Here is a 27,156-nt window from a genome sequence, read left to right on the forward strand (position 1 = left end):
TTCAGCTGCTTGCTTGCTTTCCACAATGTGTGTTTCAGTGACTGAGTTTTCCTGACAGTGATCCATAAGGGAGCTGAGTCCTCGTTCCTATTCATGATTAGTCAAGAAACCAACTTTTAGCAGCAGCTTCTGTTTGGGCAAACATGAGTACATATTTCATTTGCACACGTATGTCAAACCCAGTCATTTACACGCTGTGAAGGCAGTAGACATGTTTGGTCATATCCCACCAACAAATCTCCATGTTCTGTAATCTACAGTCAGCCAAAGGACCCACAGATAGATTTACATTTCGGAATGCCTTCTGGTCTTAGAGAAATTAGAATGCAAATGTACATCTTGTAGGACTCAAATGACTACCTTAAATTAAGAACATAAGTTTACAATTTCCATGCTACACAGTGTATAGATTAACAACGTAAAAAACAATAATTCCCATGGGCAGACGGACACTCAGGCACATAACAACTGATATTCCAGCTTCAGGAATCAAATGAAAAGTCTGAATAAAGGTTTTGATTACTTCATTGTGCAGCAAATGCAGTTAACCTTACTTTCCCCTAGGCAGGGGCTGGGAAATGCAACCAAACATGTTTAAAAGCAGGTGGGGTATCTCTTTACCTTATCTCCTACAGCAGCACAGCATCCACTTGAGGTAACCACAGGTGTTGATACACTGCACTGTCAAGTGGTGTACTTGCTCACCTAGCCAGATTCTAAATAATACAGCTCAGTAAATATTTTGTAAGGAATGAGAAATGTATGGCCTAATCCAGGTAAATTAAAAGCGTCATCACAACCTCAAGGTTTTATTGCATTTCAAATAGCACTTATCAAAACAAAGACATTACAACATTTATACATACTGGGCCATCCAGACCCCTTCGTTTGGTATGTCTCCAACATAACAATCTAATACAAATTATTCCAAAACACACATCTATATATAAAGACATCATCCTCTATCCTGAACAGAAATCAAATGTGAAAAAAACCTATAGGGAAAAAAAAAATATATTACTATTACAATATCACTCTCAACTTCTGAATAAATAAATGCTTGCTGCAGCTGAATATTTTCACTCATATCAATGATCTGATTTCACATGCCTACTTAAATATGTGGGACTTGGGTCTCTACAAAACGACAAGACTACAGTATGATAAACTGCATGGTAGTTTGTAGCGAGACAATGAGGCATTGTTTACACAGAAGATTGAGAAACTGGTTTAACAAAAGAGATCCGTGGACATCCATTGTCTGTACAAGAAGGAGATTTACTGGAGATTTTATAATTTCTACAAGACTCTTTCCAACCGACTTCATTAACTTGAAGTAAATCAAATCATGCAGAGATCTGGCTCAGCCAGAGAGACATGCCGGGAACGGTACAAAATGAAGAAGAACAGACACAAGATAAGCTTCGGAATCTTTGGCATTTTTCATAAACATTTTCAAGGTTTTTAAATCTATATGTTCAATCATTTTCCCCACACATACTCACCTATAAATACATTATACATGTACTCTTCTTTATACACAACTGTGTACATGCATGGGTATACAAGCACGCGTGCACACACAGAGGCATTTTTACAGTATTTTAAACTGAGATAATTTTTCTTCTATCTCTTACAAGAGCCAAACACATTCTTTATCAAACGGATGCACTGATCTCCTTTCCCTGGTAGCCCACAACAGGACCCATGAGAACAGCACAGAGGAGGTTGAGACTGGACATCAGGAAATATTCTTTACTACGAGGGTGGTCAAACACTAGAAAAGACTTCCTAACAAAGTGGTTGATGCCCCCACACATATTGGTGCTCTAGAGGCATTTGGATAATGTCCTTGAGGATATTCTTTAACTTCTGGTTAGCCCTGAAGTGGTTGGGTAGTTGGACTCGATGACCTTTGTGGGTCCTATCCAACTGAACTATTCTATTTTAACTCAAGTCTATGAACACGTGCTCCTGATCCAATGGCAGAGAGGGGATTGTTACTTTGGAAAAACAAACACCTAAAAACCACTGAATCCTGTCAACAACCCAATGGAAAATACTCCAATGTTACTTTTTCATCCCCAAATTCATACATCAGGCCCTCAAGTTTGCATCATCAAATAGTGCAACACCGTTTGGATTGCCAACCCATAAGCAAAGCTTCACTTGTTTTACCTCCAATTTGACTACTTCCAAAGCCTTATTTTTTAAAAAGCAACTTAAGCACCAGGATTCTCTTTGTAAGGTGAACCACCTGAGGTGATGCTGATGGAAGCACCTGCCTGGGAATGGCAAGAACCAAGCTCCAGCTCTCATGCTAACAACGACTCGCAGGGACAAGTCACAAGTCACTCCCATTAAGTCCTACAGCAACTACAAGACTGAGGACGACACTCATAAAAACTGAGCAGGTTTACATGATTCTCCACCTCAGTTTCCCAAGGCAAACCACATGGATCATGCTGGTTACGTGAATTTTACAAAGCAGAAAACAATAGCTGAAAGATCAATTAAAAGACAAGAAACCACATTCCTCTCAGAAAACTGGGTCCTTTCTCCTATTTCTTCATTGTTTATTTCCCACGTAACTTCATTTTCTGATCCTTTCCCTGTGGACTCCAATGGGAATCAGCGGCAGACCAACACCTGCCCGCTATTGCACAGCCACATCTTTGGGCACCATGTACTCTTCCTGCACGAGCACTTGTTTCTTTAAGGCAATAAAGTGTTCTTCTCCTGGATCTGTAGTGTTGACCCCTCTGGATTTAGACAGAAAAACAAGAGCTGTGCTGAAAATATCTGATGAGATGAAGTTATAAAAGGCAAGTCAACAGAGTCTTTTCAGGTCAGTGAGTCAGGCTTCTCTGCAGTCTCTTAATCCTTTTGCAGCAGAAGGTTCTCATGCATCCATTGCCAGCAATGGATCTCCGATGAATCCAGTACCCAAACAGTTAACCACAGGGTGGGCTTTTTTTTAAAGAAAAGGGAAAAAGGAAAAACCCACAAGTGCTGGATGAAATATTGAGATACTGCTGGAGCTCCTCACTCTGCTAATTATGATAAAAAACTTTTTAAGATGTACACTGCTTGAACAGAAGATGGGTATCAAAGACTCGTTAATTCAGAGCTTAAACCTTTCTAGGCACAGTGATTTAACTCAGAAAAGAATAGCTTTCATATCTTAATGTAAATCTGTTGGATATGTTAAAAACTGGTTCAGAGCATCTCCTCACATCAGCTCAGCTGATCTGCTACGCTAGGCAGAATTATTTCCTCCTACAAAAAAATAAAAAAATAAAAATGGAGTGCTGCCACATCCAGCCTTGCCTCTGCAACTGAAGCAAAATATACAATAAGAGGGAATGCAGTGGCAACATACCCTGCCACACTCCTCCCCACCCTAAAAACTAATTCACGTGTTCCATTCTGCTCTTTAGGGTCTACATCTTGGTGCCAAAAGACAGCCCAAAAAGACAACTCAAAATAGGTGTTTATAAAAAAGACCAGAAACAGCAACAACAACAACAAAATAAGCCCCAGCAAATTATTGTGTTGTCCTGAACTTGGAAGAGAAGGGGGAAGCACGTGTGTTCATGTGGGGGGTACAGAGGGAGATGCTGTGTTCCGATATCGCGCTTCATCCTACAGAGCACTCCGTTTCTTCCTAATGGGGCTGGAGCTGCTGTATGGTTTCAATTCAGCATGCTGCACCTGTAAAAACAAATAGACATGACGTTTGCAGCTAGGTAACTCTAGCTCACTACAGCGTGTGTTAATGGCTCCCCAAGGACAAACCAAGGGAAACTAAGGAAGGTTCAAAAGTAATGAATCATTTTCTAAACACAGGAACATGGGGGATTAATTGCAGGAAGGATTTGAGAAGTCATGCATCATTTCTCGAAACGAAAATATTAAAAGCAGATTTTTCTAATGAGATACATGGGGTTCTACCTAATTTCTGTAGCAGAGGAGAGATCTTTGGGTTTGTTTTGGTTTGGGAGCTGTTTTTCTTCTTCTGGCATTAACCAATAAGTTTAATAAACTTCTCTGAGGAGTAACAGATCAAGTGGATCCCAATATGCAGCAAAAATGACTTGTCAAAATTGCACACAGACTTTGGGATGCTGGAATATTTAATCAAACTGAACCTGGACAAAGTTACCTCCACCTTTCAAAACTATTTCATTTACCATTTAACAGGTAAAACAAGTGATAAACTGAGGAGGATCAGCAAGTTGCCCGTTGTACCACAGAGAAGTATTCCCATTGAAACCACAGAAACCTTTTGCTGAATGTGCCATCTTTTCCACTCCTCTGCCTTTTGCCTAGCACACATGGGTTGTAAATGGCTAAAACACAGAGGTGTTTTCCAACTCATTGCAGTACCGCAGTGCATCATGATGATGCATCAACAGCACATTAAAGGAAGCAGACAGAAAGGATTTGGAGTTGCCACAGATGACTCTTTGCTGGAGGACTATGTGGATAACATACAGGCTTCACTATTTTTAGCACCAGAGGAAAACTGCTCTGAAAAGATTTGTCCCATCGAAGGAACTTTTATTAGTCCTCTCTCAGAGTAAATGGTTATCATTTTCCTTAGAGAGTTCAAAGGTTTCCAAAATGATAGAAACCACTCAAGGAAATGTTACAAATGTAAATGTTAAATAAAGCATAAATAGAAAAGCAGCTTATCTTCAAATATAAACACCAAAAGGGCATATGCGAACCATCACTGCAAATCCAGTGTGCTCTACGAGAGCAATGGCAAAAAAAAAACCCAACCAAAAATACACTCAAGCTTAACGTCTCTATGATTATTCCTGTTTAGCTCTTTTGCTCCCACCAGTCTACGAAGAGATTTCTCTCAAGTTATTAGTGCTGCCATCAGCCAATCTGGTGACCTCTTGAGATAAATGTCACCACAAGCCTTTCCAACCCTGTTTCTACCAGATGCTTCGACGCTGCATGGAGGCAATTATTTTTCGGTCTCCAGCAGAGTAAAATCACTACAGGCGAGATTGTGATCCCCTTATTCACAGTAAGCAGCACCTCACTGTGAATATACCACGATTCACAGAGGAAGGTACAATGTCAGTGGGATCCAGAGCATCAGGATCGGGGCCTGAGGACACAGATTCCAGTTGATTAAAACAAAAGAAAGAATCCTTTATATCACGCGCCTTGTTACTCAGCAAGACCATTCTCTTTTCTTTAGGAGAAATAAACAGATCCTGACATTCTAAAGGACTTATTGTTCAAATAATTCCCAGGAAGATTGGCAGGATTACCAAAGACACTGCTGTTGTTTCAAAGAAATATGAAAAGAGACGAGACTTGACTGAAATTGAGGGCGGATAGATTCTGGCTAGATTAAAAGTTATAATTCTGTAATGGTAGAAGACTGAACTCATCAACCGCAGAGTATTTTACACACATCTCAAAGCCTTCTGTAATGAGAAAGATGAGCTGAGCCTTGTCCAAGGGCAGCCTGGAGTTCAAGGTGGGTGGGGAAGAAGAATTTTGAGGGATGGCTGATGTGAAAAAAAAACACAGCGAGCACAAAGTGACGGAAATAATCCCCCCCCCCCGCCCCCCCACTCGATTTTGAGAAAAGGGAGAATTCAGAAAGCCTTTTGGATGGTTATCTCTATCAAAGAGACTATTTTTCTCTTTCCTCTGTACAAATATAGGAGCAGAAAGGTGACGGAAACCATAGTTCACTAACCACGTTGGGTGATTTTCCAGATCATTTTTAAGTAAGTCTTTTCAGGATAATTTTTCTGCAATCATGCTTCTGACAAAGGATTTTGGCTCCCCTCTATTCTAACATTCCCCCTGAATCCCCCCACCCCCCCTGCCCTCCATGGATTTTCCCAATCCCTTATCTCAGTTATTCAAAAGTGAAGGGGCACTGTATTCCCCAACAGAGCACCCCAGCCGCTCTCAGAGCTGCTCGTTGCCTCTGTTGGTGCTGGCCATTTCATTACGTACCTTTTGAACATCAGATGGTACCCTGGAGAGGAAATCTAGTAGCTCGTTATTATCGATGGCATAGGGATTTCTAAGCTTCTTAGTAAATTTATTTATGCCTGGGAAAAATAAAAGCAAACAAAATAATGCAGCTCATTTCTATCCCCCTCCCTACTCAACTGTTCAGGTGAGGTGAAAAAGGGAAGAAGTCACAAGTTAGTATGAAAGTGTTGCCTCAAACTTCAAGCCACACACACATTGCCAGTCACGTCAATGGGGCGAGGGGTAGGGAGAGATAGCAGCATGCATTCATGCTGGAGGGTAACGTGGGGAGAATATAACCAATTTGCCACTGAAATGACTGTTAAATCCACTATCCCACATCAGCAAAGACACCCAGCACCCTGCTGCTTCCCCACTAAGAGATCAGTATGGCTATCTAAAGGCACTGTAGAAGAGCAAAGTGTCATTGAGCAAAAGAAAACAGCCAGCTCACTTCAAAGAACGGCCAAAAAAATTCATATGCCAGCAGCCTCCAAGAATCATAATAGAGCATTCAATCCTATTACACCCCTGTCCAAAATCCCATACTAGTCTCCTTGAAAGTAGTTCAAAATGAGATGGCTGCTCCAGCCTTCTCCTCTCTGTGAAATGCTCCTGCTTCACATCTGAAATGCAGCTTTTAAGCCATATACTTGTAGCAAAATGCCAACACAATTTTCTGTGTACCTGATTTTTAAAAAACAGAAAATACCATAAGGTCTTTTAAGGCCTTGCCACAGGGTAGTTGTTTAACACGTATCATATTTGAAGGCCCTGTCAGTCTAGATGATGTTGAATGGATGTATAGTTCTCATGTATTCACCATGTCCTCCATACCAGAACAACCGTATTTTGTTGCAGAACTTTTAACTCCCAGCAATTTCTCCCCTTTTTCCTTTTGCTCTTTCTTTTGTTCGATTTAATCCTTTATTTAATTTCTTTTTTCTCCTACAGCAGTAGCTCAGGCCTGGCAGGGTGAACTACATACGACCCTGTCCCACTCCCTGCTCCAAAGATACTCTCACTGCCTCCCATTGGACCACAGGTTATTGAGCACAACGCTCCTCCTGATTTTGCTAAGAATCAAATGGCTGCCAGTGCCCTGGCCTTCACGGTCAGGCTCTTCAAACACACCTTGCCCATTCCCTATCACTTCCCATCTGGGGGCTCCAGCACAAGGAAGCTAATTGCTTCCTAATAACAGTAATAACAATAAATGAAAATAGCTTATCTACATTTTGTGCTTCTTGCGGTGCTGCTGAAAACAAGCAAAGAGCCCTAAGAAAAGAAGATGGTTGGGTGACCCAGGGAGGGAAAGAAAAACATGTTAAGAGGTTTATAGCATATTAATTCATCTGTAAGTAAAAGCAACTGATTGTAACAGGAAATGTAAAGATTTAATCCCGTGAATACATAACATACATACTGCAAGCGTATGAGAGAGAGCGGAGTACTTACCCCAGATTAAAATAATGTACCTCAGCGGTATAAAGTACAAAATAAGTGTTGCTGCAATGAGGAACAAGCAGGCCAGAATGGAGAGGAAGGGCACTGTCCAGTTCAATGTGCTGCAAGGAATGACACTTATCAGTATTTCTACACTGTAATTTGTGACAGATAATAATATAATGATTTCTTTGCAATGTTTTATGAGTTCAAATACAGAGATGCACTTTGTAAAGTGGGTAAGCAGAGTCCTGCACCTGGATGCTGTAACAGATTAAAGGTGGAATCTGAGAGGCAGATATCAGGACAAGGAGAGAGGATAGCCTCAGGGGGCCTTGGTGAAGTTGTTAGCCAAGTAGAGAGTTGTTCTTGTTTCTTCTTATACATGTCGTACTTGTTACACATATCTGCTCACCAGTCAGCTCTCCATTATTCATGGGAAGATTATCTGATTTGGAGACAAGGCCATGCTGCAGGTGCAAGCCATCTGAGCTGGCTCTGCTGGACCACAGTGGAGATGACATGAAAAGGGTGTTGATGCATGACTTGAAAGTGGCAGGTAGCCAGAGTCAACTCTGCTGGTAACTTGGAATGGATTAATTACAACTAATGCTAAACCTTACAAGAGCACTTAGTCACTTCTCTGCGTAGTACTGGGGAATAATATCCTATACAAATATATCTTAATAGGAACACATTTGCTTCTATTTCCTTACATTTTTATCAATTTCTTATTACACTTAATGTAGGAGGCTGTCTCAAGTCAGCTATTGTATGTACTCAGCTGTCCAAGCCTTTGCACACCCACGTTTTTCCACTTGGGCTCTCAATCACCACAGTAATTTAGACTCATAGCCCACAAAAAAACCTTTCTTTCAGCCGTATCATTCACATGTAAGCCTACTAAGTACTTTGGGTTATCAGCTATTAATACATCCCAGCAGTTACTTCATCAACATGTTGTCCTGTATCATCAAACACTGAGATACCTGGAGACAATATGAACAGTAACTAGTTTGTAGGTGGATTTACAGGTCTTTGCCCATAGAAGCTGTGGGTATCCCATCCCTGGAGGTGCTCAAGGCCAGGTTGGATGGGCTATGGACAGCCTGATCTGATGGGTGGCAACCAGTCCATAGCTGGAACAAAATGATTTTTCAAGTCTCTTCCAACCCAAGAGCCATTCTATGATTGTAGCATTTGTCTCATGCCATCTACCTGCTATCTTCACCATGTCATGATGACAGGGAGTAGGAAGAAGAGGGAGTGAATGTGGATCATCTGTCAGGTTACAAAATAACATGAACTTCTCTTGACCAATAAAACTACCAGTACAGGAGAAAAATTTTAAGCTTCACCAGACGTACTAAGTATTAAGTAAAAATAGGTGGAGGAGAAGCCATCAATATAGCTTGAGTTGAAAAAAAAAAGTACAAGTAGCAAAACAGCTCAATTCTGTTAAACTAGTAAAATTCCCTATGATTGCATAACTAGAGTGACAGATGGAAGCTGCAGCACGATTCAGTCTGTCACTTACAAAAAATTTTGGTGGCAATTCTTTAATGGTACATTTCTGTTGAGTTACAATGGAATCCTTCTGAAGTTACACTGGGCCTCCACATTAATACCCAATGTGTTCTTTAAGACCATTGTCACCAAAATGAATACAAGAATTAATAGTGAGTCTTCCTGCCACACAGCTGGGCAGAACACTGCCCCGTTCATAGACTGGAATACATCTCTGGGCCACTTCCACCCCAGCTGGGGTGCACGGCGTGGAACTACAGCACATGGGTTTGCTGTATTTTTAGCTTGAACCCAGCTCCTCATTAAAGTGTGTCTCAAACACAGACCATCACTTTGTGCCCAAAACAGAAAACAATGTGGGTCAATGAGTTGCCAATAAAGATTGGGTTATAAAAGTTTATATGTGTTTGTGCGGGGGACTTTCCTTTTTTTTCCCCCCTCTTTGGCTCTTCACCTCTTTCCCTTTCAGGGTCAGGAATACCCCATGTGCCTCCTGCTGTGACAAGACCAGAAAACTGCCTTCAGGCTTCCTTGTGGCATCAGCAGGAATCTCAAAATGGTAGAGAAGAACATCAGTGCACTGTAGATGGAAATAAATGACTGGTAACCCCTGTAATCAGGGTAGGGAGGGCATGGGAAAGGCAATACCATCAGTCCCCTATGTGTTTTCTATGGAGGAAATACAAAGAAAAACCCAATAGTTCTGAGTCCTCAACTTCAAGCAGCATTTCCCATCCCAAATCCATCACAGACAAGATCAGAAGTCTGAGCAGATAGACACTGTGAGAGCTACACCACCAGAGCGCATGGTCTCTCCTATTCTTTACGTTTTGGGAACATTTTTGGAATAGAAATTCCATGGCCAGGCTCTCTTGCTTCACCTTGCAAGAAATCTGCCCCAGCTCTGCTTCATTGCAAATCAAGGTTAAGCAAGAAAAATCCATCACTTACTTTTTAATTCTCTCTCCAAACGAAGCAATTTCCTCTAGAATGCTTTGAACAGTTATGATGATCTCTTGGACCATGTGGATTCTGTCAATTATTCCCTTTTTCTCAGATTCCTACACCCCCAAAAAAAGAAAAAGCAAAACATTATGCTCAGAATTTGCTAACATGTTCACAGATACATGAGAAAAGTTAGAGATTCCCAGTTCATGTATCCATGAACTCAAGCATATCACTAAAGGAAGGAAAGAAAACATTTAATATATATAATGAATATGAAGGCAAATGGTTCCTCACATTTTCCTCCTTTTCCTCAGCACCTGGTCAGATGTTTCCTTATCTTCTAACATGAAGTTCAGGATTACAGGCCAGGCTTTCACTGAAGAACCCAGCTATATATCAACCCAAAAGAGGTGCTGAGCACCCCTCAGTCCATAACTTCTGAATATCACTTTTCTGAGCATCCCAACAGCCATGCTGTTTTCTGTACATAAATTAGCAGCAAGATACTGGATGCAATGTGTTTTTTTTTAAATCCTTCTGCATACAGAGACTTATTATTTCACTTGGGGGGTTGGGGGGGTGGACAAAAAAGAATCAAAGGAAAAAATGACATTTTCTTTTTAAAGCAGGCAACTCTCAACTTCATTTCTTACTGCTTATTTTAGGCAACAACATTACAGGACATTACTACACATGTGCAGGAATAAAAAGGAAGCACAGAATGAATTAAAAAATCAAAATGACTTAAATCAGCCTTGGAAATCAGTATACAATTATCAGCATTCAGCGTTTCTTTGCCAGCAATCTAACACACATACAGGCATGCAAATTGGTGCGGTTGCAGATATTCTAGCAAGAAATCAGCAAAACATTCACTTATTACAAAATGCAGAGCCCTGGACACTGATTTTACATCACATTTAAACTCTCCAAAACCAGCTCCATTTAGATACAAGATATTTTTTTGTGTGCTTTTGTGTTTTTGTTTTTAACCAGTCAGCATCCAAAGAGGGATGATGGTGGTACACTGCAAGTCATGTCCATTTTCCATGTTCTGGAAGTGCTCAAGGCCAGGCTGGATGGGACACAGCCTGATCTGGTGGGGGCAGCCAGCGCTTAGCAGGGGGTTGGAGCTCAGTGATCTTTAAGGTCCTTCCAACCCAAGCTGTTCTATGATTCCATCTTTCTCCATCATCCCTGCCAGGCAGAGTACGTGAGAGTAAGCAGGGACTGGAAACATTCAGAGCAATACTGCCTACAATTTTCCCACTGCCATGAAACCACAATATTCTGCTGTGCAGGAGAGAGGGTCAGAGGCCACGTGCAGTCACAATGGGCCACAGAGGTGAAGTCTCACTGCTACAGGCTTTTGACACTATCATGCCATGAGAGGGTCTGTGTGCATCTGAGAGAGGGCACTGCCCTACATCTGTGCGTGCTAAAATAACATATGAACCATCCTCGGATACTAAGAGCCAGACATGACAGCATGGCCCTCATAACCCTTAAAAGCCAAGCTTTGAATTACTTACTGCATATTTCTCTTCACAGTAATTTTTGAGTTGAAAAAGCCAGCCAAAACCACCACGGAGTTATCAAGCTCCAGATATCTGAATACTTGCCTTTAGGTTGCAAGGGAATGCACAGTAAATAGAAGCAAGATTTTTAAATAATCACACATTTGGGTGTGAAAATGAGTATTTTTACATTAATAAAACAACCAACAACAAAAAAAAAAGCACGAAACCCCTGGGGTGTGAAATAACCCCAGAACTAAATAAATAAATAAATAGTCAGCTTATGTGAAAATAGCACCAAAAAGTCATTTTCACACAGCTCCAGCTATAACCTTGCTAGGCTCAAATGTAAATGACACATTAGGATTATTTTTAACCATTCCTTCACTAGAATGGTGCAACGGCTGCTTAGTCATAGTTGGCACTTACACACCAAACTTGCTGGTAGAAGTTGAGAGCAGTATAGCAGCCAGTGGGGATTTTGTTCTATCCTAATACAGACAGATGGGTAAAGAAACCACTTCAGATGATATTCAGTGATATTCCAGGGCAAGCCTACTCTTGCTATCCACAGCTGAAAGGAAGATTGTCCAACAACTCTATCTGCATCATGCTGGCTTCATTTACACGTTTTCCACTGAGCACAGAAACACAGTGATAATGCACTTTAACCAACACCACATCACTCCTGCAGCAGCTACCAAGCAGACTAGGAAAATAAAACAGGAACCACCAGCTCATGGGATAAAAGGTCAACTGTATCCTTACCTAGCATGCGCACTGAAATCATACCCAGACAATATGCTTTTTTCTATTTGTAATACAAAATATATGCAAGCAAAGAATGGGGAAAGGTAGTTAGGAATTAGAAAGTGTTTTAATTGAACTCAGTTGTTGGACAATAATATGATTAGGCACTGGTTAAGCAGGAGAGAAGCAGACAAATGAAGCACAACAAGTGAGATCTTCCAATTTATGTAGGCTGTGGAGCACTGTATATGATTTCTCAAGTCAGAACCTCACAAAACAATGTCAGAAGCAGCGAGAACAGCTGTAGCCCATCAAGAATACAGTCGCTGCTCCATATTTATTAGTAAATGAGCAACTGCCATACAGAAATTTATTACTGAGCATTAAGATATTTGTTAAAGATGTAATCCTAAATTCACCTTCCATTCTACTTTTCTATCTGTGCATGGTCCCACCTGCAGCACAGGTAATTATTCTCCTTCCTGTTCAGATATTGCTCCTCTCCCAGTTGTTTTTGGGCTCAATGTATTATGCTGCTGGAAAACAGGATTTGGATACCCACGGTTAAGAACCAAAGCTCTGAAGCACTTTCTTGAATTTAAAATAAAATACCCCACCTGCTTCTCACACTTATTTCCCCCCCCCCCCCCCCTTAAATCAGTCATGGAACTTCCTTTCCTTCAAGGCCTTTTTCTTCTTTATTTCTTAGCTGATTACAGCACTGTGGGTGGACCAAAACCAGTCTGCAGCCTCTGGGAAAGAATTAAGTCCATGAAAATGAACTTACAACTGAGAATTAATTATATAATCAGTGTGTTGCTTCAAATCTTCCTTGCATATCCCGATTTAAGAAACCTTCGTTTCTACATTAATTGCCTGAACAAAAACACAAAAGGGGTCTTACAAAAGATTAAGCATGTCAGTGGAAGAAGGGGGAAAGGAAAAAAAAAGCAAAAACCCAGCAAATTCACAAATTAAGTCTTTTGTGTCCAGTTAATGCACATCGGCTTGAACTTCCACATGAAGACACCAGATCTCTCTCTCTGCCCCACTGAATGAAAAGTGCTTCTAGATTTCTCTTTCTGAAATGCACAGCGGTTAACAATCCAAATATAGAAAGGCACATAAGGGGTTACTGCATTTCTCTGATCTTCTTTTCCCTTCCCAACAAGCCATCCCGCTCCCAGACACTCAGGGACAGTTGCAAAAGAAACTCGCATGACAACAAAATTGATGCACTTGCAGTGACAGAGACTTTGAAAGTGCATGAAATATGGGGCAGGCCAAGAGGAGCCATCTCCAGCATTAACACATCAATTCACCACTGGTGAGCTACAGTTGTCAGTGCCAGGACTGCAAGAGAAATCATGAAACCTATGGAGGAAGAGACCGAGGACAAAAATTACCCATCGTTTGCTTCGCTCTGCACCACAGCCCAAACAATGCTACTTACTGCTGCTTCTCAAACAAAGAATTCAGTGCTGAATTGAAAACATGGATGGAGGAGATCTGCTACTTCTTGCAGTCATTTGTTTCCATGATTAACAACTGTCACTTTCACAAAGGCTAAAAGCTGTTCCCTATTTTTTTTTAACTCTGTCCTTTAGAGTTTGCTCTGGATACATCCAAAAGAGTAAAACACGAGGATGTTTTGCCACGTTGTTTTACAAGTGAATTTTTCTTTGTATATACTGCACATACCATATGCAGACAACCAAAACTTCAGGCATGTACTCACTAGCAACTTCTAAATGCTTCGTACCATTCGGATTTCATACAATGCGCTTGCACAAAAAGAAATCCTGCATGCAACTTTCAGACAAGTGGTATTCATCAGCAAATTTCTGGCATGCCAAGGGAAACTCAATATATAAAGCTGAAGAACACTCAGGGGCAAGGATGAGGAATAAGGGGAGGAGAGAGAATAAATAGGAATTAATACAAAAGGAGGAAGAAAGCAAGACACAGGCCACCAAGTCAGGACTGAAAAATCTGGAATTAGAAGAGTCAGTCTGCCTCATTTGGGCTGGCCTAGCCATCAGGATTAGCTTTCTTACAGCTATTCCATTACATTACCACAGCTACAAACACATTAGGGCAATATTTTGTCAGGATTTCTCCCCATGCACCAGATAGGGAACTCCCCAACGTATTGGCAGCAAAACAAGATAGACAGAAAAGGGGAAGAAAAAAGCTCAGGCATGCACGCCTTTTAGCCTGCTGTTCTTCTGGGTTTTGAAAAACATGCTGTAGTTACTTAGAGATAAAGAGATGTAACCAAAGTTGGATTTCACTTGTAACTTAGAGCCATAGAATCACTTGAGTTGGAAGGGACCTTTAAAGGTCATCCTGTCCAACTACCCTGCAGTGCACTGGGACACCTACAGCTCAACCAGGTTGCTCAGAGCCTGGTCCAGCCTCACCTTGAATGTGGACCTCCAGACTCACTACTGCCTGGCAAGACTCCTATCAAACATCTTAAGGCCAAAATACTCATAGATCACAGAGGAAGAACTTCTGGAACTAGAAAGATTTTACTGGGCATAAATAGGAGACCACTGTTTTCTACTGTCTACAGGGAACCATTTGCTAACAGCATCAATCCAGCAGCAGAATGAAGCTGTTGTGGGAGGTGGCAGTCATGGGAGTCCCTTGGTAGCTAAAATGAATTCCAGGCAGAGCTTTGAAAACAGACACCTCGGCAACCTTGAACCTCCTGCTTTCCACAGGAGCTAAGGGTGGCCGTAATGATCCCAGCAATCTGCCTTGCTGAGTCATTGCCTTGCCCTGAGCTGTGATGTCTGCTGCATGCTGAGGAAGGCTTCTTGGCTCTTACAGGAGGACAAGCAGGCAGAGGGGATGGCTGCCAAACTCCGAGTGATTGCCTTGTGCAGTCCCAAAACTGTGCATCACAGGATCGTTTTGTTTATTAACACCACGCTGCAAATGTGCCTGCCTGGCTGTGGAAATGTAGCGGATCTGAGCGTACTTGAAATAATTACCAAATAGAGGAAATGCAACACATACAGGTCAATTTATGCTCTCAGTTAAAAAGGTGTGAAATCTGGAATAATTCCACCAGAGCCAATAGAATTACTTCAGGCTGATACGAAGGACAGCACCACCAGCCTTAATAGGACGTGTTTTAAAAGCAGGGCACAGCATCCTACAGCTACGTCTGGGGGGCAAAAAGGCCAAAAATGGCCATCTCATGCCTCATTAAGGAGTGCTCATAGGAAAACACAGCACTTTCTTTGCTTACATTAGACAGATTTCATCTGTGCAAAGCAGACTTTGATTTTTCTACACCAAACTAGAATTTAAGATTATATGGAGAAGCTTAGGTCATAACTCTGTTGCTTTCCCTCTGGACAGATGAGAAATACAGGAGTTTAAAATGCATGCTCTGTGCTTGTATGTATTTGCATGGAGACGTAAAATAACCCAAGATCTGGTGATACTGCTGCAAGTCTTAAAGCAATATCAGTAGTCACAACAGAATAAAACAACGTTCTGGTAAGAAATGTGTGCACAAGAACTGAAAAAGAGAAGTCTGAACAGAGAGAAGAACGCGTCATTCATCTTTTATCTTAAAAGAAAAACAACTTTGAGCAAAAAAAAGAAAATGCTTTCTCCTGGAAATACACGGGACCTAAGAACAATTGCACAGTGATTAGATTTAAACTACTGCATCATCATCTATAATCTAGCAATTTGGGGTATGGGAGGAAGATAGTCCTATTCGTATGTCTGCCCAATTCAAAAGAAATTTTAACAACGTTTCACATAGTTGGAATTTTTAAGGGAAATTTTGTTTTAAGCTCCCTGAGGTTTATGAGCTCAGCCCAGAGGTCTGCTCGGTGCTATTTAATATTCCTCCAGAGATTTAGAGGAGTTACAGTGTTGGTTCGCCTACCTGCAGGCCAAGAGGAAAATTGTCAGCTTGCATATGACTGCCAAGGTTTTATATGAGGAAAGACACGCAACAGCACCTGGTATACCTAAAAATCTTTGCATAGTCCCTGCTATGAATTCCTCTCTCCCATCACTCTCAAACGTATGGATGTCCAGAATGCTGGTGGGCCACGACGATGGGCCACGGATTGTGCCAAGTTATGGCTGCCTGTGGATCACAGCATTCCTAAAACATGTCACACTGTATACTGAGAAATAACAGATCATCTCCCTGTTTCTGGTTCGCAGACGGTTTTGCAAAGAGGAAAGCATACCCAGAGCAATCTGTGTACTCTCGATTAACCAGAAGTTGATTAGGTTAATCAGAAGCATAGAGGAAACTTGCCGAAGTCAAAATAGTGTCTTAAACAATAACCGTAAACTTTCATTACTTAGTCAATACAGTTACCAGACCAGATGGATCCTGTGTGCTTAGAAGTGCCCCATCCTCTTTCTTTGCACCAATCATTCCTGGGACAAGCAGCAGAATCCATCCCTTAGTACCAATATAGATGATGGAGGAGCCCAGCTTATTTGCTGTCTGTACACAGACTCATTAGGAAGAATCAAGAGAAGATCCATCATACTTACTAAAGAGAGAGCAGTAATGTAAGGAAGCTCAAGCCTACATAAACATACACCTTGATTTGTTTTGGTTTTATGACATGATCTTGCCCACAATTTTGTGGAGAAGGTGTGTGACCCCTCTTAGTCTGATCACACTCTTTGAACGATGGGGGATTTTCAAGCCTTTACCATCATTTCTTCTCATCAACCTCAAGGGGAAATGATGAAATATTATCCTACAATTGTTATATGGAAGAAAAAAGTAAGAGTCTAATGAAATTATTTATACTTTCAGAGAATAAAACAATGAGATGCTATTGTCTTCTATGACCTTTCCTAAGTATGGGGATACAGCGTCTTACACAATAGACTCTTGGTTCATGTTTCAATTACTGACCTTTACTGTGGAGGAAATTAATGCAATTTTCATCTTAATCCACCCGTACAAATAAGATCCATACGGAAGGTTTCCACATGCTGAATCGAACACAAATGGAAAATGTCAGCTGTTTGCTACCGGATGAATTTGACTTTAATTTGTTTGGCTGAATCTTTTCAAACTGTTCTCGTACAAGTTGGTATATTCTTGGTGCCTATTTCTGAAAGAATTTCTTACATAGGGAATGAGGAATTCTTCTTTGGGGATTTTTCCTGGCCTCTCCTTCCCCCCCAGAAAAATTAACCACGAGGTGCTAAACATTTCTTGGAAGCCGTCAATGAACTTGGCTTGAAGTCACAGCGTCATCTAATCCTTCCCTATTACATCCCATTACTCCAGCACAGCTATGTCAGCTCACCACTGGACGGATCCTCCCAGAAAAAGAACAGGGATCTCTGCTGACTTATTTTTGGGTCTGATTTTCTTTAGACTCAATTACCAAATGTGGAAATAGCACTAATTTTTTTGGTTTTTTTTGGTGGAAATGCAAAGCTTTTTCCACAAAACTTAATGCCATGAGAAAATTCCAAGACTCTTTCCAATCTGGTGCGAGCACACTCTTATTTAACAAAGTAGCTGCCTGCTCTTAAAGCTCCACAGTCGTTGTCAAGAAAAGAAAGAGGAAAAGAAGTAAAATAAACAGAAACAGTCAACGATCAGACAACTGGCAATCTAAGCTGCATACAACTTGTCTATACCACTATACTGGTGGGCAAAAGATGTTTCAGCGACATAATTCTAAAACAATCCTTCAGACAGTCTGACAGAGCCCAGAGCTGACAGGACAGAGCCTGAACTCCACATCTAAGATGGAATGAATCCGAGAAGGCATTCATCCACCGAGCAGCTCGTGCCAAAGGGACACAGCTCTCTTATCTCCGTGATGGTATTTGGAAAGGGCAGAGGGAGAAATGATGGGGGATTCGGCAATTAAGCGCTGTCATTTAAGACAGATAGTTTAGGTGGAGGGAGTTAATCTGCTCATGGGTTTTTGAACTGAGTGTCTGTGTATTTATAATTTGTAAACAGTTCATCTCTTAGAGGGTGTGTTACAATTCCCAGAAGCGTGGTCTGTTATGTCTAACTTGCAGCAGAACCCAGAAAGGCTACGTGTGCGACTGTTTTGATACAGCATGATGATAGGAAACAGAAACAGTGGCCTCGTAGACTACGACTCAACTAACAGATTTCAACTTTGGTTCTTGTATTAGGGAGGGAAAAAAAATACACAGACTTCTTTTCAAAGTACGGTTGTCTGTTTAAATGTTGACATTGCAGTGAGATAATGTCATAGAATTACATATTTCTTGTACTGCATAGAGAGCATTGGCCACCCTCAAACTTGGAAAAGTCACTTAGAATAACCTAACACTTAAAGATGTGCACAACGTGGTCTAACACTGCAGCGAATATACCCAGGATAACAGGAAGACAGTGAGGCAACGCAGCAAAGTGAGTGGCCTGGGACACAAGGAATGACTGGCAATTCTCTAGTAATTCCATGTCTGAATCTCAGACACACAATACTAGTATACAGATTAATACAAGTTAGGAGTTGCTATTGTCACAATATTGAGATAAAAGACTTATCTTGGTAAGAAAGCCTAATGGAGGTGTCCATGTGACAGTGTTTCTTGCAGTAAAGGCTCTGGGAAATGGAGATCTGGTGGAACTCAGATGTTGATCAATTTAACAACGAGAATAATGCAAAAATGAGAATCTCTCTGCTCATTGCAAGAATCCCACAATTCACCTGGATTGTCTAAAACTTCCAGTTATTACTTGGATGGATTTTTGTTTGCTCATCAAAATACAGCAACCACAGAAGAGCCCGTTACTTTTAAACATCTATTCCCACCAACAGGTCTGCTGAGCTTCAATTCTAGTGTCTACGACTGAGAAGGGTTAAGTACACTTCCTAACTGTGGCACTGATTTCCTTCACAACAATCAACAACTTCACTGTAACACTCTTAAACCACAGAATATTCACGAAGAGCTTATTAACTTAATACACAGTTTGAAAGTTTCACATAGCCTTGTGAGCACTTTCTTCCCAACAGCTAATGTTCCTTTGCACGCTGTTGCTTGTTAAATAATTCCTCACCTTTTAGCTCTCAAGTATTTATAGATCATCAGATTCTCCTTTTCTTACTTATGTTTTCTCAAGCTGTATACATTAAATTCTCTTAATCTTTCTTCATGTCATGCCCTCTAATCCCTTCATCATTTGTCACTGTGGCTTGATAAACTTGAAAAAACATAAATCCAATGAATTTTTCATAGTGAGCAGAATGAAGAAGTATGCTCTAATAAAACAAGGCCTCACCAGCACCAACTCTTTCTACATTTCTGCCGAAAAACTAAAAACCTCTTTTTTCCAAGCCTGTAGATTAGATGTTGAGAAAACCTTAAGCAGCCCTTCACAAATCACAGCAACTCTGGCCTACAGAAATGGAAATGCCGTGTGATTTGTTGTAAGCCATTAGTGCAGAATGTTCATCCAACACTCACAGAGGAAGTGATGATGTATTTTATATACTCACCTTGACCACCCATACACATGCATACACTGGCACACGAACATATGTCCTATGATTCCAAGCACACCCTGGGCACCCCACAGATTCAAATGAAGTTCACAGGTCTCATGCAGGTAATGCCACTATTGAACATTATACAAACCAACCAGCAATCCTCAAACTTTCAGTCTGGTGATTAAAAAACGGGTAATAGTTTTCCCAGTTAAAACAGATAAGGAATGCAGATCTCATGGAGACAAGATGGTTAGTTTGTGCTGCACCCACTTTCTTTCTCATTCTAGCCAAAACACCAAGACATATTTACCTTATCTTCCTCATCGTCATCTTCATCCAAGCCCATAAGCTCCTGAAAAAGCATACATCCATATTAGAAAGAATCACACTTATTTCTCATTGATAGGCAATGTTCGAAAAGCTTGCTACTCCCACAGCATTTTATTACAAGGTTTTCTCCCACTTCTACTGCAAATCATTAACAAACCCACAATTTTCACCTTTCAGAAATAATGTTTAGCATTCAAGGACTTTTTTATTTTTTTGTGATAACCTGAACAAAGCAGGCAATACCCTATACAAATTTTTGTCTAAATAAAGCATTAGTGGTTGTGTCCTGTGATCTGAAGGCAACAGGCTTTCAAATTCATTGCCAGCTTTAACTAGCTGTAAACAACTGTGTTCTTCGTCTGACAAACGAACCAGTCAGCATGTCAAGGCTGAGGACACTACACTCAACTTGTTCCATCCTCACTGTTACAATGACTGCTCTCTCCCTTTAGGGTCATTACCAAAGCATTAGATTGTAGAAAATACATTAGTATGAATATAATCAATCTCATGATTCATAACCAGATTTCTATGCAGCATTATTCCCTCCCTTTAACTTCAACACTGATAGGTAGGGAAGGAAAATAAAAGACTCGCTCATGGCTTGGAATTAGGAGTGGTTGGGTTTTAATTCAGGTATTTTATAAATTGGGTCTTTAATACGGTCCTCCAAGTTTTTCTTGTTTATTTAATATTTCCATCAGTATATTACAAGTTCAAATACAATTAACAATAAAGGCAAAGAATCGACAACATAAAAGATTTGGGATTCGGTTTTTATCTTTCCTGCCAAAATAGCTGCAACTAGTATTCAGTGTTCACATCTGGGTTTACCCCAGCTCTCTACTACACTCATTGTACCTAAGCTAACAGTGACCATGGTTTACATTTCTATAGAAGCTCCCATCTGTAAATCATAAAGCGTTTTACCAATACTCATGCATTTAATGTCCTGGCAATTGGTTCATGCCTACAAGGTTAATACTGTTATCTCCATTTTATGGCACAGAAATTGGAGTCCTCTCTTCCGAAGACTCTTGCTCTCCTTCTTAACTACACATGAAAAGTACTGCACTTGTAGCCAAGGTCTCAAGAAACTAAAATAAATAAATAAGTAACTGTGAATAAAGCACAGGTATTTGGAAGAAAATAACTTCTGTCATCTGCAGGACAGATGTGACTAGAGGTAGCACCTGATTGTCTATTTCTGACCTACAGATGGTTGGAATCATAGGCACACATAAAAAAGGAATCAGGTAATATTAAAGGCAGTTTGACGACTTGTTCCATATGATCCCAATCCTGCAAAGCACTCAGGCAGACGTGTAACTTTTCTTATGCAAAATACACCCCTGAATTTCTCAGCACCACACTGCTTACAGGATGTGTGACCAAAAAGGGCCAATTTTCCATTCAACTTTCCTTCCCTGCTGTTTAACTTGGAATTGCGAATATGGTCTTCCTGTAGCATCCACGTGAATGATCTGCTGTTCAATCCTGCTGACTTGTGTGAGACTGTCCTCATCTAAGCATGCAATAAACTCACCATAGGATGAATGACAGGTGTTGAATGGTAGTCTCTGTGCACTATTCCTAGGCAACCTAGCAAGATTTTGTATTGCCTTTTGTATTTAAAATAAAACAATAAAAAGAAATGTTTGGCTGAGATTCTCCCTCACGAGTAGACCTTGTTTCTTGATGAAATAAAGTAGTCCCTAGAGACGCACAATACCTTTCTATGTTATTCTGGACTTGGAAAAAAGCATTTTTCTTACCCTTCATTTTCAAATCAAACCTCCATCCTTGTTGTTACTGCATAACTTTCTGCATGTTCCAACAATCCTTCCATTTGGGAATGGATCAAAAATGAACTAGATGCAACTTTTGTTGCTAAAACTCATACAACAGTAATCAACTTTTTTTTCTTTTTTTTTTTTTAATCCTGGGATCTAGGATACAATTTCTCTGTACATAATTCAAGCAATTCATTTGTGTAAAGGCAGCCATTAAGGGCCCAAATGTCAATCATCTTTTTATCAGAAATTGTAAGAGTTAATTCAGCCCGTATTTCATTACTATGATACATTTACAAATGGAATGCTATGAGGATCCACAAATTTGTTCCCTGCTTTCATTGTAATTATCGCAGTTATGCAAGTAAAGACAGTGGTCAACATCAGAGTTTCGTATCTCAACATATGCAATTTGCAACATGCAATTATTTTTGTATTTTTGAATTCTGAAAGAACTGAGGACTAACTTCCACAAAAAATATTTGTCATTTAAATTGGGAGGCTTGGAGGAGGAGTAAGGGTTTCTTCTTGAAGCTTCAGATAACAGGACAAGATTTAGAAAATAGCTAACTTCTGTTTCAGCTTGAATTGACTTTCCTCCCCTGTGAATCATGAATCATCAGGGTGATGCAAAGTGTAAGAGCAGCGGAGGCATGGGTTGTGGGGTCTTGACACATTGCAAGTCCTTCTTAATTCAACATAGTTACAAAATAACTGCAAATATTTTTAATCGAAATTTACCTCCTACGTGTTCTTGTCGTCTTCTCTGTACTATATGGAATGGTTTATTGCTTGAATTGAATCAAGAAAATTGAGAGGGCGGAGGACTCTTTTCAGTAACTTTGAAATAAAAATGTTTAGCTGCACAACTAGCTTAATGCCATTAAAATGCTCGACATTCTGCTGAAGGACAAATTCAAGCCAGAAACATTACTGCCATTTTACTTGCCTGAGCATCCTGGGTGTTATTGACCTTCCCTGTTCTGATGAGGGAGAAGTTGTATGCAAAGAGAACCAGCAGAGCCAGAGGCACCATGTACAGTTCAAAGCTCCATACAGTGACCACGAATACCTGGGAGAAATAAAGCAACAGAAAAGAACACATCCAGGTGTTTAAAGAGAATGTGATGCAAGAAAGCCTTTCAGCCATTATCCTGATGTACGCGCATCCTTGAATCTCTGCTAACCTCACTCATTTCTTATTTTGGCAAAAAAAAGAAGCCTGCTTGAAAAGCATACTCATTCTATTCTGTTCGAGTCCATTAGGCTGCTATTTGTTTGCTTCTCGTTCCCTTTTTTTGGTGAAGTACAAATCTATGAACATAAGGTTGGTCCAAAGGCATTGTTCACTCCTTCCTGGGACTTCCTCAAGCCTGAAAGCCTCGTCATTAATGCTAGAGCATAATAGACACACTTATGTCTGACCCACTTCATCAAACCCTAATTGCCAGCAAGTCTTTCACTGACTAGAGAAGAGTTGCTTCCTCTTGTGCAACAGGAGCCATCCACCTCTTCAGTCAAACCAAGAGATATTAACAAATGGAACTTCACCATTAGTTCACCCACTCTTCTTGGCACAGCACTGTGAAGACCTTTGAGAGTGCAAGGCTCTTGTCTGCGTGTGATGCTTTATTTTGGGAAGGAATCCGTAAATTACATTCTTCGTTTCCAGACTCAGACATTTTTCAGTAAAGCATACTCTGATTTCACTGGTTATTTGGGGCCTCTTTACCCAGAGAAGGTCTCAGCCTGTACCTCAACAGCAGTATCCAATAAAATCCACCGACAGCAAAAGTAGAAGCCAAATTTTGAGTTTCTGTTCTGCAAACTGAATCAGTGAAACACGTAACCTCCGTGATGGGGATTTAAAAAGCATTTAAGGTTTTTCAAGAACATGATACCAAGCCAAACTGCAATCACAGGACAACTGTGGGTGATCAGCAAGACAAACCTCCAGCTCCACTGACCCTCAGCCTGTCATATTATGTAGACGAAGGCAAGGCTGGCACTTGCAGAACAAACTATTTATGGCAACATACATAGCATTATGGACCCCAAACTCTACCCACACCACACCAAAACATTACTTCTCACCACATCCCATGGGGAGAATCCACACCCCTACAAAACAGCAGCTGCTGTAACACTTAAACAAAAAGTCTTGCCTGACATCTGACAGTTGGTCAGTTCACATCTACCAGGGGCCGATCATAAACCAAGAGCCAATGACCATACACGTAGCCCTGTCCAAACAGAGGTCACATTTTCTAAAGCCAACCTGATTCTGTCTTAACTGTTACTGTGCAAGGATTTAGATTGTCATCCTGTTGTTGGCATTTGTATGTCAGTAAAACAATATTTTATTAGGTCAATAACTGTTACTGCAAGTATGTATCTATATATACCTTGGGTTTATATAGGTAGCTAAAAAATAGATGCACACGCATACATATCTGATCCTTACGAAAGCACTTTAATAGAAATTCATATTGTTTTGGCATGTTGGAAGAGGCTGTATATATATCATCTCCTCAGGGTCTACATGAATTCACTCTTGTCTCAGTGCAGCAAAGACTCCACCAGCAGTCAGCTATGCTGTCTCCTACAGGAGTCAGTGAAGCCCTTGAAGAACCTTTCTTCATTCATTCAACTGCAGGACTTGTACCAATTCTAGTGCATCTGTCACCATCCTATACGAACGGCACTCTGCTCTGTTGCAAGTATAATACAACCTTGCAATCACAGGTCACTTAGGCAAGATGGAAACTCAAGACCTTGGTGATTTTAGATCCAACAGTATATTTTGTGTATTATTAAGTTTCAGACCTTAAATAAAACTTAAAATTTAATTACAAAATCTCAGTGCAGGCTCAACTGATAGCTGAAGCATACTGTTGCTTCCTTTCTAACGCTGACTGGTTATCAGCTGCTGAGTTGTAATTCAGACGGCAACACCTACTTAAGAAGAGTTGCTTTACTGTTACCATTGCAATAGAGGCAACTTTCATTGCTGTGACAGAACACAGATACAAGACAAATTGAATTAGCTATTCAAAAATTATTCAGCTTCGGAGGTATGGGAAACAAATGCTGTGAACATACAGTACATAATAAAATTTCAGAGCATGTTTATACAGTAAATAGATATATTTCTGCATCCTAGCAGCCTTTTCAGTAGTTTTATGGTATCACACAGCAAAGCGGTTACTATATAAACCCAAATCCTGCTTTTTCAGTTTTCACACAGCCCTGGAATGCCAAGCGCAAGATACAACCATACTTTTATTTCTTCACATTTCATATCACCGTTAGACCAAGTTCAGCTAAACGTAATCCATGACATCACTGACACCTTTTGTGCTGGGCTTCATACTGTGCATGAGAGAAGTTAAAACAACTGCAGCTGATTTCTAAAATACAAATCAACAAGAAAAAACTAGCTCTCTGCGTTACATCTTCTAATGCGATTTGAGAACATAAAAGCCTATTATTGAACTGAGCAGTTTAATTCACAACATTATAAAACAATTATCAAAATAGAAGCAGGAAAGAGACAGACATATCCAGAGAGGGAAAAAAAGAGCTCTTGACACTAATATTTAGACTAGAGTTCTACCTAGAAGAGAACAGCAACATCACAGCCTTGGAGAAAGGACCACTTGATTTCAGCTGATTAATGTGCTGCTGTTTCAAAGGGCCTAATAACTACAAGTTAAAGCTCTGGAGGTTTGGAAGCTGTTTCATCTGAAAATCATTGAAGAGGGGTCCAACTGTTCCTGTCAAGAAGCATGGAGTTTGAACAACCATGAGAGTGGCCCTTTTGACAGCAGTACAAAAGATGAGAGAAGGCAGCCTCAACTGAAAGTAAAAACAAACCTTTAGAAACACATTTCAAATCTGGTTTTTCTGCCCCTCTGGTTCCAATTTAGGATCTGACTATTAGGAACAGATTTTAGACGGGTGTCTACTAAACTATGCCCATAAAACATTTGTCACCAGCAAACCCACAGTCATGGGATAGAACAGTTTTAAGGGGTTTAGAAACCTAGCATTAAATGGGATTTTCTGTGTAATTTTTCTACTTATTAATTTTATCTCATTTTTTCTTTTTAAACTAAAACTGGGATTTTCTTGGCCTAGTAACTCTTTCTAGAGAAGTAACAAACGCTATGTTGTTTAACAGAATAATTCTTAAAGAACAGCAGCGATGGGAAAAGGAGAGGGATGCATTCCATCAGATGGAAAAAATAAAGTGAAAGGAGATTAAATGCATGCAAGAAACCTATGGTAAAAGGTTATTTTCTCAGGCAGCGTAGGCTCCAATGCTAATGAAATGCCTCATCAGTAGAACTGTGAAAAATATTATTTGAAACTTTGGGTTCCAAAACCACACGCGATTTGACTGAACTCTAAATGACTAACAGCTCTGTCAAACGTTTCCTCACCATTAATAAACGTGGCCTATGCAATTCAGGAAAAGTCAGGAGAAACAAATGAGCTAATGCTACTCAAGTTATCTGTTTTCAACCAAATCAAAGCGCTGATTTTGATTAGAGGCATAAAGGCACATTTCCCTTCCTTTACAGCAAAGACGAATTAGATGTTTCTAACTTACCTCCACATCATCACAAATGGACTCTGAACTACCTAGCATTCTTTTTAAGCTTTCAGACCCTCTGCCCCAAAATACAGGATATCAACCAATAACATAAGACACCAGCTCCCCAAAAGGGCATTCAAATCCCTCTGAGGCAATAAGCTCATCAACAACAAATTATTTCTGACAGATACTTATTCCTGCCCTGAGAAAGGGAGACTAAAAGAGCTGAAGGGAGAATGGACATACCTACTTAGCGCAGAAAATCTGTGCATATGTGCAAACATACCTGCATGTACTGAGGCATCTCCTTGAGAGAACAGGCATGATAGGTGTGCTGAGCCCACGTTATGGAAATCAAAGCACAGCATGAGAAGCCATGTGAATGCAGTCATCATCTTTGTGATCACAGAACGGCACGTGCATTTGATGGGGGAGAACACTGAAAAGGACTTTTGGAGCACTTAGGGAAACCTGACTAAAATATCTCCAATGTCGAGGCACGGCAAACAGTGGTTGACACATAGAAAATATCTTCCAGTATACCACCCCTCCCACAGATTTTGGTTTTTGAAGACTCCCCCAAAGTTGCACTCTACCACCCTTCCTATTACCCTCATTCCATCGGACACTACTTTGCCATACCATGCTCTGCTGAGAGCACCTACTGACCTGAGCAGAGCTCAAGCTGGTAATGAGCAGAGTCACTCACTCATTGTGATGCAGTAACAAAG

General features: G+C 40.5%; 1 protein-coding gene across 9 annotated transcripts in view; it reads right to left on the bottom strand.

Annotated features, from left to right (window-relative positions):
* Nucleotides 1–793: 793 nt before the first annotated feature.
* The window catches only part of MCTP2 (multiple C2 and transmembrane domain containing 2), a 167,338-nt gene continuing 140,975 nt past the window's right edge, over nucleotides 794–27,156 (bottom strand). For all 9 annotated transcript variants that reach the window (XM_085514929.1, XM_085514928.1, XM_085514930.1 and 6 more), the window contains 6 exons: nucleotides 22,775–22,897; nucleotides 20,013–20,054; nucleotides 9,943–10,052; nucleotides 7,477–7,586; nucleotides 5,998–6,095; nucleotides 794–3,714 (listed from right to left, as the gene is read on the bottom strand). In XM_085514929.1, coding sequence (XP_085371055.1) covers nucleotides 3,646–3,714; nucleotides 5,998–6,095; nucleotides 7,477–7,586; nucleotides 9,943–10,052; nucleotides 20,013–20,054; nucleotides 22,775–22,897 — 552 coding nt within the window. In that variant the 3' untranslated portion in view covers nucleotides 794–3,645. The remainder of the gene's footprint in view (nucleotides 3,715–5,997; nucleotides 6,096–7,476; nucleotides 7,587–9,942; nucleotides 10,053–20,012; nucleotides 20,055–22,774; nucleotides 22,898–27,156) is intronic.

The sequence above is a fragment of the Coturnix japonica genome, chromosome 14 (assembly GCF_054131305.1).
Source record: "Coturnix japonica strain WE chromosome 14, WE-NBRP24, whole genome shotgun sequence".
Taxonomy (NCBI): Eukaryota; Metazoa; Chordata; class Aves; order Galliformes; family Phasianidae; genus Coturnix; species Coturnix japonica.